At 37.6% G+C, this 14,367-nt stretch overlaps 1 protein-coding gene across 1 annotated transcript; it reads right to left on the reverse strand.

Moving 5' to 3' along the window:
* Positions 1 to 6,139: 6,139 nt before the first annotated feature.
* LOC145665268 (uncharacterized) lies at positions 6,140 to 8,983 on the reverse strand. The gene has a single exon (XM_081732562.1). The coding sequence runs from the start codon at positions 8,981 to 8,983 to the stop codon at positions 6,140 to 6,142; it is 2,844 nt and encodes a 947-aa protein (XP_081588688.1).
* Positions 8,984 to 14,367: the final 5,384 nt, after the last annotated feature.

Raw genomic sequence — 14,367 nt, forward strand, 5'->3', positions numbered from 1 at the left:
GGGTGGTTCAGTAGTAGATCTCTCACCTGTGGCGCATGGGGTATTTGGCTCGATCCAGCCGAGCCAAATGGACTTTGTAGTGGACTTTGCATGACATAAGCATGATCATGCTTATGTCTTTTCTCGGTGATTTCCCGTTTTGTCATTCCACTATCATCCACCGTCTCTTTTATCCTTGATGGTTAATTATGCAACATTAAACTAAAAAAAGATCTTCAGCTCACGAGCTGGAGTAGTAGCTAGCGAACGCATTTTTATTGCACCGCTAGCAGTTCTGGGTCAGATTTCTGTTTGTTCGGATTCAAGAACTATCAGTTCACGTCTGATATAATTTTAGTGCTAGAAAAAGAACTGAAACTTCAACAAATAAATGCAAGACAGTTTTATGTTTACTGATAGAAGAGACTTCAAGATGCTGGTGATGTGTTAGGGGAAACTATATATGAAGAGCAATAGAATAGCAGTCTGCAGCGATCTGAACAGACATTTGATAGTGTAAAATAGGTAGCCTCTTTTTTCCAAAGAGTCCAAATTTTTGGTGTGACGAAAGTGCTATGTGTGTTGAGTGTATTGTGCGGGTCAGTGCCTAAGATTATTACTACCAACAAAACTCACGGCAGTGCTTGGGGTCCCGGGTTCAAACCCTGCTCCTGCCAAGTGAACTTTGTGGTGGACAAACACCGTCTGCGTGGGTTTTCTCGAGGTTCTCCCGTTTCCTCCCACTTTCTTCATTCCACTATTTCATTCACCGTCTCCTTTAGCCTAACCGGCATAACCGTGGGACGTAAAACTCAAAAATTTCATTTCATTTCATTTCAAAACTCACGGCAAAAACACATTAGCGAAAAAGAACAGAGGTTGGAATGAAGCCCCCTGTTACAGGCACTGCCGAACATCAAAGCTGATTGTCACTTAGAACTGTCGTGCGACTGTGATGAAAGTGACCCAAGGCTGTGAGCACCAGTTCTCACAGCCTATGTCGAAATCATTCCGCCCCGAATTGCATGATAGGGACATACGGTGTTGGTTGCACAACTGAAACTGTTCATAAGGGACCATAAAGCTTTAGCACGACGCCTATGTTGACGCGAATATGCAACATTTACTGCTGATGTCTGGAAATGTGTGATATTGTTGGATGAGTCTTCGTTCATTATATTTCAAATCACGACCGTGTTTATGTGGTCAGAAACCCAGAGAAGCGTATGATATGCAGTGTCTCCGCCCAACCATGAAACATGGTGGACACTTTGTGACCATATGGGAGGCAATATCTTGGCTTTCATTGGGTTCTATGTTGACGCTTACCGGTCTCGCCTTTGCTGTAATTGTGATCCGATTTTAGAGGACCGTTTGTATCCTATGCGTGGGATGGTGTTTCCGGTCAATTATGACATATTCCAGGACGATAATGCGCCCATTCATACAGCTAAAGCAGTTGTGTCGTGATTTGAGGAACATGTAGATGAAATTGAACACTACCTCTGGCCCGCCGAATAATGGACTTATACCTGTTTTCTAGACACGAATTCGACAGACTGAACTACACGCAGAATGATGCAGTACTCCACTCTTGCTAATCACCTCATCTATGACTCCATTAAGTCGCATCAAAGCTGTTCTAAGGGCAAAAAATAGTGCAGCCCTATAGTAATCTAGTAAGTCACTTTTTCAGGTGTTCCATTCAATTGATACGTACCTGTATACCAGTATTCTTTTATTGTCAAGGGCGTACACAACTTCAAGACGGGAGACCCGGGTTCAATTCCCGGTGTGCTCATGTAGTTCTAATTCCATGTTAAGCAGAGGTGCATGTCTCATATTGAATAGATGCTGAAAGATGCTGAAAGGAGCATTATGCTCTGATCCAACCAACGAAATAACATAGTAAATATTATTCATCAAATATAAAAACATATGTACTAACCCAGGGTGCAAAATTTCAAAATCAGACGCACTCGCCAATCCAGAAATGATGGTCGCCAGTATCTCTCATGTACAAATTATGAGAGTCCCTCCCACGGACTTTGGTTTGAGAAAGGGACAATTTAATTTAGGATAATCAATTTCGAGTTGGACAATTCATATACATGTTAAAAAGTTATCACTCTCTTTGTACTGAAGTACCAGTTGTCGATTGTAGTGATAACGGTATATCATGCAAATATCAAGTTTTTAAAAAATATTTTACTTTACACTGCTCCACTCATCAAAAGGGCCCAAGTCAAAATTGTTCCGCGACAAATGGGCCCTAGTCAAAACGGAACTGCGTTAAACGGGCCCCGGTTAAAAGGGGCCCAACTACAAAAGGGCCCGAGTCAAATGGCCCCGCGTCTTTAGTGCCCTTTTCAAAAGGTCTCCGCAACAAAAGGGCCGCGTCAAAAGTTTCCATATCAAAACGTCCCTCATCAAAAGGACCCGGGTCCAAAGAGTTCCACGACAAAAAGGTTCGATTCAAAAGGGCCCTGCGTCAAACGGGCCCGTGTCAAAAGGGAACCTGCTACAAAAGGACGCGAGTGAAACCAGCCCGCGTCGAAAAGACCTAGGTAAAAAGGTCTCTGCGACGAAAGGGCCCGAGTCAAAAGGGAACTGCGTCAAACGGGCCTGGGTCAAAAGGGGCCCCGCTGCCAAAGGGAACGAGTAAGAACGATCATGCGTCAATTGGGCCCTGGTCGAAAGGGTCCCGCGACAAAAAGGCCAGAGTCAAAAGAGCCCCGCATCAGAAAGGCCCCTGGTCAAAAGGGCCCGGTAAATACGGTTCCACCGGTAAAAAGCTTGAGATCAAAGAAAGAGTGGAGATGAGGCATGCACAAGGGGATAGTGTCCTTTTAGTAAATTGAAGTGTTTGTGAAAAGAAGGAAAAATGATTATTAGTAACAAATAGGAAATTTGAATGGTGATATTAGTTTTGTTTGCTTGTGGATTGTTCTGCAACAACCGCCAGCGATTAAGTCATTCTCCAAAAAAGTTTGCTTGCACTCCCGTATTTCGGAGTTGGTTTTCTCGTGATATAGGCCAATCAAACTTGACTTTCCACTTAGTTCTAAAATTCCATTTTTACCCCTGGATCAAAGTATAGTATAAAAATATTCTGTGCAAAAGATTAGATTAATTTTGCTGTGAGAAGACAAATGTGGATCTATATACAGGGTTAGTGAAAAGTATTGGGACAACAATAATAACGACATGTGTAAACGGAGGAAAAATAAATGTTACATACAATTGGTATTATTGCAAAAGCTGCATTAATTTGGAGTGTAATCACCATGGAAGGCATATTGAATTCCGCCATATTGCATATCACACAATATTGTTTTAAATGTAAAAGGTTATGATTTTACACTTCAGCTTAAGCTTGAACATGCCCACAAATGAGAATGTGAACTCATTTTTGACACATCATCTGTTTGCGACAGAATGTGCTATGTTTAACATATGTATCTAATAGAAAAAATGTATCATGATAGGGCAGTAACAAAGAGACGCACAGACGGAGGAAAACCAAATGTTACAATTTGGCATTGGTGTAGAAACTGCGTTAAATGGTATAGTGTACATCATGGCAGCCATCTTGAATTCAGCATATTGTATACCACAATATTTTTAAATAAAAAGAGGTATGCGTGTCACACAAATTGATGCTATAATCTTCCTACAAACTACATTTATCGTCCGTTTCAAAAGCACTCCCTCTCTGCCCCTGGCTGTGTTTGCTTTCCATGCTTTGGGGTAAGGGATAAGACACCTTTGCACACTTTGGGAGAGTGGGAGGGAGTAACATAAAATGATCGATAGACGACCGATGTTAATGTAGAGTTCATAGTTTCAAGCAGTGGCATATACTGGTTTGAAGGCATGGGTTACCACTGACCTTGTGTAATGCTCCTGCTCTGGCAAGCATCCGATGTCTTACTTGTGTGGTGCAGACGCGCGTCAACCCGTATGGTGTTTTCTGGATCCATCATATTTGCAACCCAATCACAAGTATTTAACCTTCAGCTGCCGATATCGCAGGTATGCGCAACTGTCAAAATTGAAGATGCAGTGTCGTTCTTCGGGCTTATTCTCCATCCGCGAAGAAGTGAGCATCTGTGGCCCAGTGGATACGCCACCCCATTTTCCTAAAATGGGGAAAATTCTAGGTTCGCGGTAATGATGGGAGTTGTAAAAGAAACAATCGATCACAACGCAAGGTGAGTATTTTTTAAAACCTCACGTAACATAAAACAATTTGCATCAATAAATACATGAAATAATCCTAAAATGAAATGGTTGTTAAGAAATATATTAAACTATTCAAATCCAGAGCATTAATGATTACAATCTTGTTTCCACGAGATATTGGAAATATACAAAATATGGAAGATAATGGCAAGTACAGGTAATAAAACATAGTTCAGTTACTTAAATTTTACATTAGGTCTTTAGATTGTAATAGAGCAGTGTAATATATGTGTTCTATAGTTATGATTAACTTTCATTCTTCTCTTACACGGTGTTTCGCTGCAACTGAGGTGTTATTCCTACACAGGTAAGTATTACTGCTAATCTTTTATCTTCATAACTTAATCAATTATATTAACAATTATTCTATTTTATTTATATTTTCTTTTAGTTTACTCTTCCTTGTTTTATGTACGATTCCCATCCATCTTTTATTTAGGAAGTAGTATTTTGTTTATTCTTTCTTCTTACATCCTTTGATTATATTTAATAAAGTATTTTCTTCTTTTTTTTTCAGGGTTCAACCGTAGCAGCAATACCAACAGCAGAGAAAACTCCTCCATTATATTCTAAGTTTCATCCTGACAAAGACGACCGTTTATAGCCCATTCTATTACTTGCAGATAATAATAGTAAAAACACATATACACATATACTTTACTTCCTAGTACTTCCCTTACTTCTTTGGGTTTACTTTTTCCTGACCTGCGCATATCAAATTTAAATTTGGAAATAACTGTAACCTAGATGCATTTGTCACATAATAAAACTTGTAATTTAGAATAAGTACATTTTGTTATTTAATGTTAATTTGGTTGATTCATGATTAATAATGTTGGTGGCAGAAGAACATGGGAGAGAGAGAAATAGATCTCTCCCAACCTAAAATTTCTTAATGCTGCATGATTTTTTATAATTATCTTCGACACAAACTATATTTATAATATTGTATAAGGTAAATCACTTATTCCTTTTTTCTAGAATAATTCCTTCTGTTTCGCAAGCTTTTTCGCTTACACCTTCGAAAAATTTGAAATCTCCCACATAAACTCGCTTGCTAAATCCTCAGAAACATCATGGAAGTATCTCTATATCAATTTATAATTTGCTTCGTTTTCTACTCAAAATATCTTCAGTTGCAGATTAGCAGACTTATTACCTACATTTAATTCAAACAAAGATATTCAAACATAAAGTATTAAACATTAAACAAATAAAATTGAACAAATATATAATAATATAATAAATACGTAATATGTAATGCATCCCGAACTGATAGAGAATAGGGGCGCATAACATTCTCCCCTTTGTTGAAAAAAATTTTATCGTGAGATAAAATTTCAATTACTCCTTTTTGTTGTCATCAGGGATATCAGATGTGACAGTATATTTGTTCAAAATCCTTTGTTTGTCGTCCTCTGTACAGTTGAATATTTTCAGGTTTTTAAGGTTATGTGTTCCTACATTTTGACGAGTTAATGTTTCTAATATGGCACAATTCCTCAATAGCTTTACTATAACGTAGGGTCCAACATAACATGTTACTATTTTATTCGTATTAGTGGATTTTTTACTTTCGCAATCTTCGACGTCTATATTGGTAGGCCGCTAGCCTAGTTTCCTTGTAAATAGGGCGAGGAAATCGAATCTGCAGTAGGCGCGACTTCGTGAACCGTCGGCGTGTCTCTCATAATATTAGGATTAGTTCTTCTTTCGGTCGCATCTTGTCGATATTTATTGTTTCTCCACCAATATGGGTTATATTGGTACCAGGGAGGAGGAGGCCAATAATTTGGGAATCCCCATCCTTTTCTTCTTGGTCTTGGTGTGGTATTCCTCTTCTCATAGCTGCTATTTCGCATTGGTGCATCCGTAACAAAAGGCCTCGGGGTAGACAGTGTGTCCTGAACACCAGTTACTTCGGTCTGAACCGAAGTATCAGTGTTAGATTTTTCACATAATGTACTTGTGGTCGTTGATACATTTTACGATTATGGTCTCGGCTTTCCACAGTGCCTCTTCGATAATCACTGTCACTGTAGTCCTGTATTTCCGCTAAGCGCAGGAGCAAATCATCCACGTTTTTACTGGGTGTACCACGTAAAATCTTCGCATCATCAGCCGGAATGCTATTCAAGATTAAATCTTTGAGTTCTTCTTCGTCCACAACACTTGTTATACTTTGATATTTCTGCACTAGAGCCCACGCAAAATCTGAAACTGTCTGATATTTATTTTTATCATACCGCATAAGTTGTAGTTGCCTTTTCTGGGCCCGCTCTACTCGTTGAGACAGATATTGTCTTTCAAAGCGTCGCACAAAATCCTCGTATGTTTTCAATTCACCCTCGACACTCCTAAACCATGCCTCAGCCGATCTAGTTAGACATAATGATGCAACAACCAACTTGTTTTTTTCAGATAACTGAAACAAATTCAATGTCCTTGTGAGCTTATCCAGAAATGTTTTAGCAGCGCCATTGAATTGCCCGTCAAATTTCGGAAAATCGCGAAGATCGCCGAACTTTATTCTTTGTCCTTCAATTTCGTTATCATTGTCATTTAATTCGAACATAGGGGAAGGTTCAACTATCTGTTGTACCGCTGACTCAGTTCTTTTTGTTGCATCATTCAAACTTCCTGTCACATGGTGTTTAAGTGGCTGACATTGTTCTTCTGCGACTCTACTTATAATTCGTGAATCGGTTCCTATTTTATTATCTTTTAATGCAGATGTCATCACATAATTGGGCTGGGACTGTGTTTGGCTTACCGTTGTAACAACGGAATTTGTATAACTTGTGGTGACACTAGCAACACGTGGCAGTATGTTTTCACATTTATTTTCGCTAAGTTCATGGGTATTGTGTATGTTTCTATCTATTCCAAGGGTTTGAAATCCTTCCTCCAGAGTTTTAACTCGTCTGTCCACTTCTGCTTCGACCATTAATAACTTTACATGGGTTCTATATATTTCTTCCTTCCGTTTCTCCTGGTCGGACTTTATGTCGCAAATTAGAGTATTCATACTATCCTGCCATGTAACCATTGATTCTATTGTGGATTCAACTTCATCAATTTTCTCCTTCTTTTCCTCTTCCTTTCGTTTTACTTCATGGATTTCTCCTTTTATTTTCTCTAGTTTCTCATTTACATCCTTTTTAACCTCGATCTTGAACTCACCTATCTCCTGTCTGAGTTCGCCCATCTTATTATGCCAGTAGGAATAACATTGTTCGAAACTACGACTTATATTAATATTCAGTTCTTTCTGAAACTGCTTATTTTGTTTGCAAATAAACCGCAAAAACTCACTCTGGGTCATATCGTTAAAATTAATCTCATCGATATCTTTCACTATCTTCTCATATTCTTCTGTTGTCTCTTCCCAAAAACTAACAAACGGGGTTTCTTCATCATGTTTCCTATTGTGAACTTTCATTAGTTTCTCTTTTGTAGACTTCTTTTTCACTTCTTTTAAGCTTTTTCCCAACTGATCATCACTCTCTTTATTAATCTCTAAACGTTTCTTCTCTCTTCTTTTATGTTTGTCCTCAAAATCTCTCTTTTTTAAACTTTTCCTATCTTCTTGTTTTTTCCCATCTTCTGTTTCATATTTCTTCTCTCTGCTTCCAATTTTTCTACCACTGCTTTCTTCCTTTTCTCTCTTCTTGCTTTTATTACTTTCAATGTCAGAATTTGTTTTCTTCTTAGCTTCTATTTTACTACTTTCTTTCTTCTCTCTCTTCTTCTTTTCACTCTCAATATAGCTTTTCAACTTCTTTATTTCTCTTTCCTTTTCCTCAATTCTACTTTGCAGATCGGATTTTATTTTCTCTCTGTTAGTTTCTATATTGCTACTTCCTTTCTTTTCTCCTTTATGCTTCTTTTCGCCTTCCATATCACGTTTCGACTTCTTTCTTTCCTTTTTATCTTCTTCAATTTTGTCTTTCAGAACGGGTTTTGTTTTCATACTATTAGTTTCTATATTCCCACTTTCTTCCATCTCTGTCCTATGTTTCTTTTCGTCATCAGTATCACGTTTCGACTTCCTTCTTTCCTTTTTAGTATCGGTTCTTTTCTTCCTTTCTGTCTTCGATCTCTCTTCTTCAGTATCGCTTTTCTTCCTTATTTTCTTCGACCTCTCTTCTTCAGTATCGCTTCTTTTCTTCCTTTCTGTCGTTGACCTCTCTTCTTCAGTATCGCTTCTTTTCTTCCTTTCTGTCGTTGACCTCTCTTCTTCAGTATCGCTTGTTTTCTTCCTTATTCTCTTCGACCTCTCTTCTTCAGTATCGCTTCTTTTCTTCCTTTCTCTTTGCGACTTGTCTTTTTCAGTATCGTTTCTTTTCTTCTTTTCTCTTTTCGAATTCTCTTCTTCAGTATCGCTTCTTGTTTTCTTCTCTGCAGTCTTGTTTACTTCTGGCTCTGTTACTACACTTGCAGACATTTCCACTACATTTTCTTCATTCAGATTTTGTTTTAATTTGCATGGTTCACAAATCCACCTGACCTGATCCTTACTCCAATAGTCATATTCGTCCTCATTTAGCTTAACACAACTGAAATGATTCCACGAACCACAGTCGTCACAAGCTATTAGTTTTTTGTTTTTCAGCATTTGTTCTGTTGCACTGTCTTTGACATTTTCGTCCTTGCAACATACACAGAGTACACTACCACTACTATCACTTTCTGCCATTTTTTTAAACATTTGATTGGAAGAGCTCTTCTCTTCTCCCCTCTCTTCTAATGCCACCATTCACTCCAAAATTGAAGAGAACACTTTAAAATTGTAAATATAAAACTTTCATATAATATTTATCTTAAACACTTTTCTCGAAAAATTTACTTAGGATCACAAACAGTACACCATATTTCCTTAACTTCTCAACATCATTACCTTTTACGGTTGTTACCATGACAACAAATCCGTTGCTGGTTCGCCATTTTGTAATGCTCCTGCTCTGGCAAGCATCCGATGTCTTACTTGTGTGGTGCAGACGCGCGTCAACCCGTATGGTGTTTTCTGGATCCATCATATTTGCAACCCAATCACAAGTATTTAACCTTCAGCTGCCGATATCGCAGGTATGCGCAACTGTCAAAATTGAAGATGCAGTGTCGTTCTTCGGGCTTATTCTCCATCCGCGAAGAAGTGAGCATCTGTGGCCCAGTGGATACGCCACCCCATTTTCCTAAAATGGGGAAAATTCTAGGTTCGCGGTAATGATGGGAGTTGTAAAAGAAACAATCGATCACAACGCAAGGTGAGTATTTTTTAAAACCTCACGTAACATAAAACAATTTGCATCAATAAATACATGAAATAATCCTAAAATGAAATGGTTGTTAAGAAATATATTAAACTATTCAAATCCAGAGCATTAATGATTACAATCTTGTTTCCACGAGATATTGGAAATATACAAAATATGGAAGAAAATGGCAAGTACAGGTAATAAAACATAGTTCAGTTACTTAAATTTTACATTAGGTCTTTAGATTGTAATAGAGCAGTGTAATATATGTGTTCTATAGTTATGATTAACTTTCATTCTTCTCTTACACGGTGTTTCGCTGCAACTGAGGTGTTATTCCTACACAGGTAAGTATTACTGCTAATCTTTTATCTTCATAACTTAATCAATTATATTAACAATTATTCTATTTTATTTATATTTTCTTTTAGTTTACTCTTCCTTGTTTTATGTACGATTCACATCCATCTTTTATTTAGGAAGTAGTATTTTGTTTATTCTTTCTTCTTACATCCTTTGATTATATTTAATAAAGTATTTTCTTCTTTTTTTTTTCAGGGTTCAACCGTAGCAGCAATACCAACAGCAGAGAAAACTCCTCCATTATATTCTAAGTTTCATCCTGACAAAGACGACCGTTTATAGCCCATTCTATTACTTGCAGATAATAATAGTAAAAACACATATACACATATACTTTACTTCCTAGTACTTCCCTTACTTCTTTGGGTTTACTTTTTCCTGACCTGCGCATATCAAATTTAAATTTGGAAATAACTGTAACCTAGATGCATTTGTCACATAATAAAACTTGTAATTTAGAATAAGTACATTTTGTTATTTAATGTTAATTTGGTTGATTCATGATTAATAATGTTGGTGGCAGAAGAACATGGGAGAGAGAGAAATAGATCTCTCCCAACCTAAAATTTCTTAATGCTGCATGATTTTTTATAATTATCTTCGACACAAACTATATTTATAATATTGTATAAGGTAAATCACTTATTCCTTTTTTCTAGAATAATTCCTTCTGTTTCGCAAGCTTTTTCGCTTACCCTTCGAAAAATTTGAAATCTCCCACATAAACTCGCTTGCTAAATCCTCAGAAACATCATGGAAGTATCTCTATATCAATTTATAATTTGCTTCGTTTTCTACTCAAAATATCTTCAGTTGCAGATTAGCAGACTTATTACCTACATTTAATTCAAACAAAGATATTCAAACATAAAGTATTAAACATTAAACAAATAAAATTGAACAAATAAATAATAATATAATAAATACGTAATATGTAATGCATCCCGAACTGATAGAGAATAGGGGCGCATAACACTTGTATATTGTTATTATTATTAATGATGATAATAACAATAAAAGTAATATAATAATAAGTATAATCATCAAAATATGCATAAAGAACAAAAAGTGGTTGATCTGTTTTGTTTCAGCTTTTGTTTTGAGATCATTAATGTTTTCCACCGTAAATGAAATTACATCATACCTTTGCGCAGTTAACTACTGGTGGATTGCATTCGCAAATGTTAATTTTTACCAAAGTCACTTCCCTCAAGAGTCGCCTCTGTTACTGACGTTGGTTGTCATTCCGTACCAAACTTCGCAAAAATTCTGAGTATAGTAACGTAACGCAAAAATGCAGACAGTCATTATAATTGTTATGTTTATTATCGCTACCTAAATCGCAAATATTTGCGTTGTGTTAACAAGCGATTCTCAGGCCTTTTTGTTGCGGAGATCTTTTGACCCGAGCCCTTGTGATAAGAGGCTTTTTGATTCGGGCCTTTTGACTTGGGCCCTTTGTTGCAGAGACCTTTTGACGCAGGCCCGTTTGATTCGGACACTTTTGTAGCGGGTTTTTTTCTGACTCGGGCCCGTTTGACGCAGGGCCTTTTGACTCGGGTTCTTTTGTCATGGGACCCTCTTGACCCGAGCCCTTTTTATGAGAGGCGTTTCGATTCGGGCCATTTTGACTTAGGCCATTTTGTTGCGGAGACCTTTTGACCCGGTCTTTTTTGACTCGGGTCTTTTGTAGCGGGGCCTGTTTTGACCCGGGCTCGTTTGAGGCAGGTCCCTTCTGACTCGGGCCATTTTGTCGCGGGACCCATTAACCCGGCCCATTTGATGAGTCAAAAGAAGGCATCATGCGCAATGCGACGGCACGGTTGCTAAACATTCCAAAAAACTGAGTTCCAGAAGTGATTCTAACAATGGCAGGAACACTGGGAGAAGTGTGTGCATTGCCGAGGGGTCGTTTCGATTCGGGCCCTTTTGATTCCTGCCCTTTTGTTGCGGAGACCCTTTTGTCCTGAGGCCGTTTTGACTAGGGGCTTTCTGTCTTTGCCCTTTTGTTTGGCCCTTCTGACATGGAACCGTATGTATAACGCAGCAGATGAAATGCTCTGTGCAGGGGCGGGTATGAGTAAGTCGATGATCGATCGATCCAGGACGAAGTAAAATTAGTTACGCCACTGTTCATATCTCTTTCTTTCTCTTTTGACATCTGGAGATGAATGTTCTGACTAATAGGCTATAGCGAGGAAAGACTATATACGCTATCAATGATAAATGTTATGACTTTCAACTTAATATATATAGAGAATAAAACGAAAAACTCTATATCGGTCTTTCCCCCCCCCCCTCCCAGTTGGAAAAAGTCCTGTTGGCGTTAGTGATTATCATGTAGCTTAGTTACTATATTATATTGTTCTATAGACGGAATAAATACTTCTGCCTTTTTTATAATAATAAGAACCTTATTTACATTTATTACGGCCAAAAGTTTAAAGACAGCAAAACATATTCACGTTCTGCGTAATCAGTTTCCTTTCTCAAATAATTACAGTGAGGCAAATGAAATAATTCACGCACAGATTTAGGACTTAGAAAAGTGTCCTGCGAACATGTCGTAGTTAAATTCCTAAAGAGTTAAAAGCACTAGTAGCAGTAATTAGCTCAGTCGGTCCCTATAGTTTATTAGTGAATTACATAAATCTTACGATGCATCTCTTTCTTTCCCTTCTATCTACATCTAGAGAATAATGTGTGGACAAATAGGCTACAGAGGCAATTTTAAAAAGTAAAATGATCTACGCTATCAGTGACAGATGTTGTGGTGTTTAACTTAACATATAAGGCAATAAATTGAAAAACTGAAAATACAAATCTTTTCAGAGATGACAGTGCACTGATGCTTCAAATCTGTGTCTTTACTCCCTATACCTACGCTATTTCCTTAGTCAAAATAAAAACTCTTCAAAATTAACCACAAATTCTTATGCTAGCATCCCTTCCTTAGAGTACTGCGCGGTCACATACTCGTCACGGCGATGTAAAGGCACTTTTGGCAATGAGGATACAAACATATGTTTTTAATCTCGTTCTTCAAATCAGTTTTAAGTGAAGTACATTGAAGTCTTTGGTTCATTATCCAACGGGATGTACTGTGATTTATCGGAAAGGAGGGGGCAATAGAATTTTCGTTACATTATCGTCATTTGTTGCGAATTGAATGGAATTTCGAAAGTAGGGGAACGGAGTCCAGACTCGGACTATGGTCTGCGATTTACTGTTACGGTGAAAGTGATATTTAAAAGTTTGTGTTTATGATCCAGGACTAGTTGAGTAGTGAATTAGTTATCGCACCGGCACGATAAGATGGATACTATTTTCAGTTCCTATCCTAGTCCCATATGTTCCTTTTGTTTTGTTTTGTTGGCACATATTTATCCACCAAAACTAAATATTGAAAACTGGATTATTTGCAATGGGAAGTTACCAATTACCGGTTTTATTGCATCTTGAATTAAATGTTAGTATTTAAAACGATTTCGATAAACGCTGTTATCTTCGTCGCTAGATTTCGTTCACTTACTCGCAATTCATTTCTTTCAACAAGTGTTGAAATCTAGAGTTGAAATTGGCTTGCCTGTTGGTCTATTCGATAACGTGATGAGTACTGTGTTCTATTCCCATAGAAAAGGTTTGAAACTTTAACACATTATGGTGGTTCGGTTTTCACCTTCCACTGTAGGTCTAGGCCTCATATAGCTTCGGTGCTGAAAAGGATAAATAATTCCAACATATATCAAACTACACACTACTGGCTGTAAGTACAGAATATAATTACCATTGTCTTTGACATTGTACAATACACCCATATATCACTATTTCAGTTCTGATGTGACTTATTGAATTTTGATAATTTTAGAGTATGGACTGAAGTTTAATGTGCTATTTTCTATTTAGTCTTCTGCTACGGCAGCAGATATTTGCCACCTGATTATAAGCTTCTGTATTCTGGAAGCACATGATTTTTCTTTAACAGTCCCTGAAATTTCGTTATAATTCTAGATTTTCAAGTTAACTCTTTCGAAGAATTCTAATGAAATACGTTTATTATCGAGATGAGCCGAGACTTTTACCCGTTATTCCTGTTGGTAGAGGGCTCTTCTGTCCAATAAGATTTCCTCCATTGGATCAAATATGTAGAAGTTAGGCGAAGACAAGTTAAGTCTGTATGACTGATGTGGCCACCTCCTATGGAATTGCTTTAGAGTACATTTGTTTTATCTTGGGACGCTTCCCGCCTAACGGATGGATCTGTTCGCAAACGCATTGTTTCCAACCACGGTTAAGTTGACAGTTACAATACGCTAGGAAACACAGCAAAACGCGACACCACTTACAAATCACTGTAACACACCTATTCGCGTGTGGCAACTGAACACTTCAAATACCCGCCAAAAAGCAATGACCTCATTTGATGAGCTGACTTACAACTAACGTCACGTGCATAACAAAAGCAATAAGACGTCTATTCAATTAAAACGTTCACGTGAGTGCTAGCAGAAAATACTTTAAA

The sequence above is a fragment of the Thermobia domestica genome, chromosome 11 (genome assembly GCF_964235325.1).
Source record: "Thermobia domestica chromosome 11, izTheDome1.hap1.1, whole genome shotgun sequence".
NCBI lineage: Eukaryota > Metazoa > Arthropoda > Insecta > Zygentoma > Lepismatidae > Thermobia > Thermobia domestica.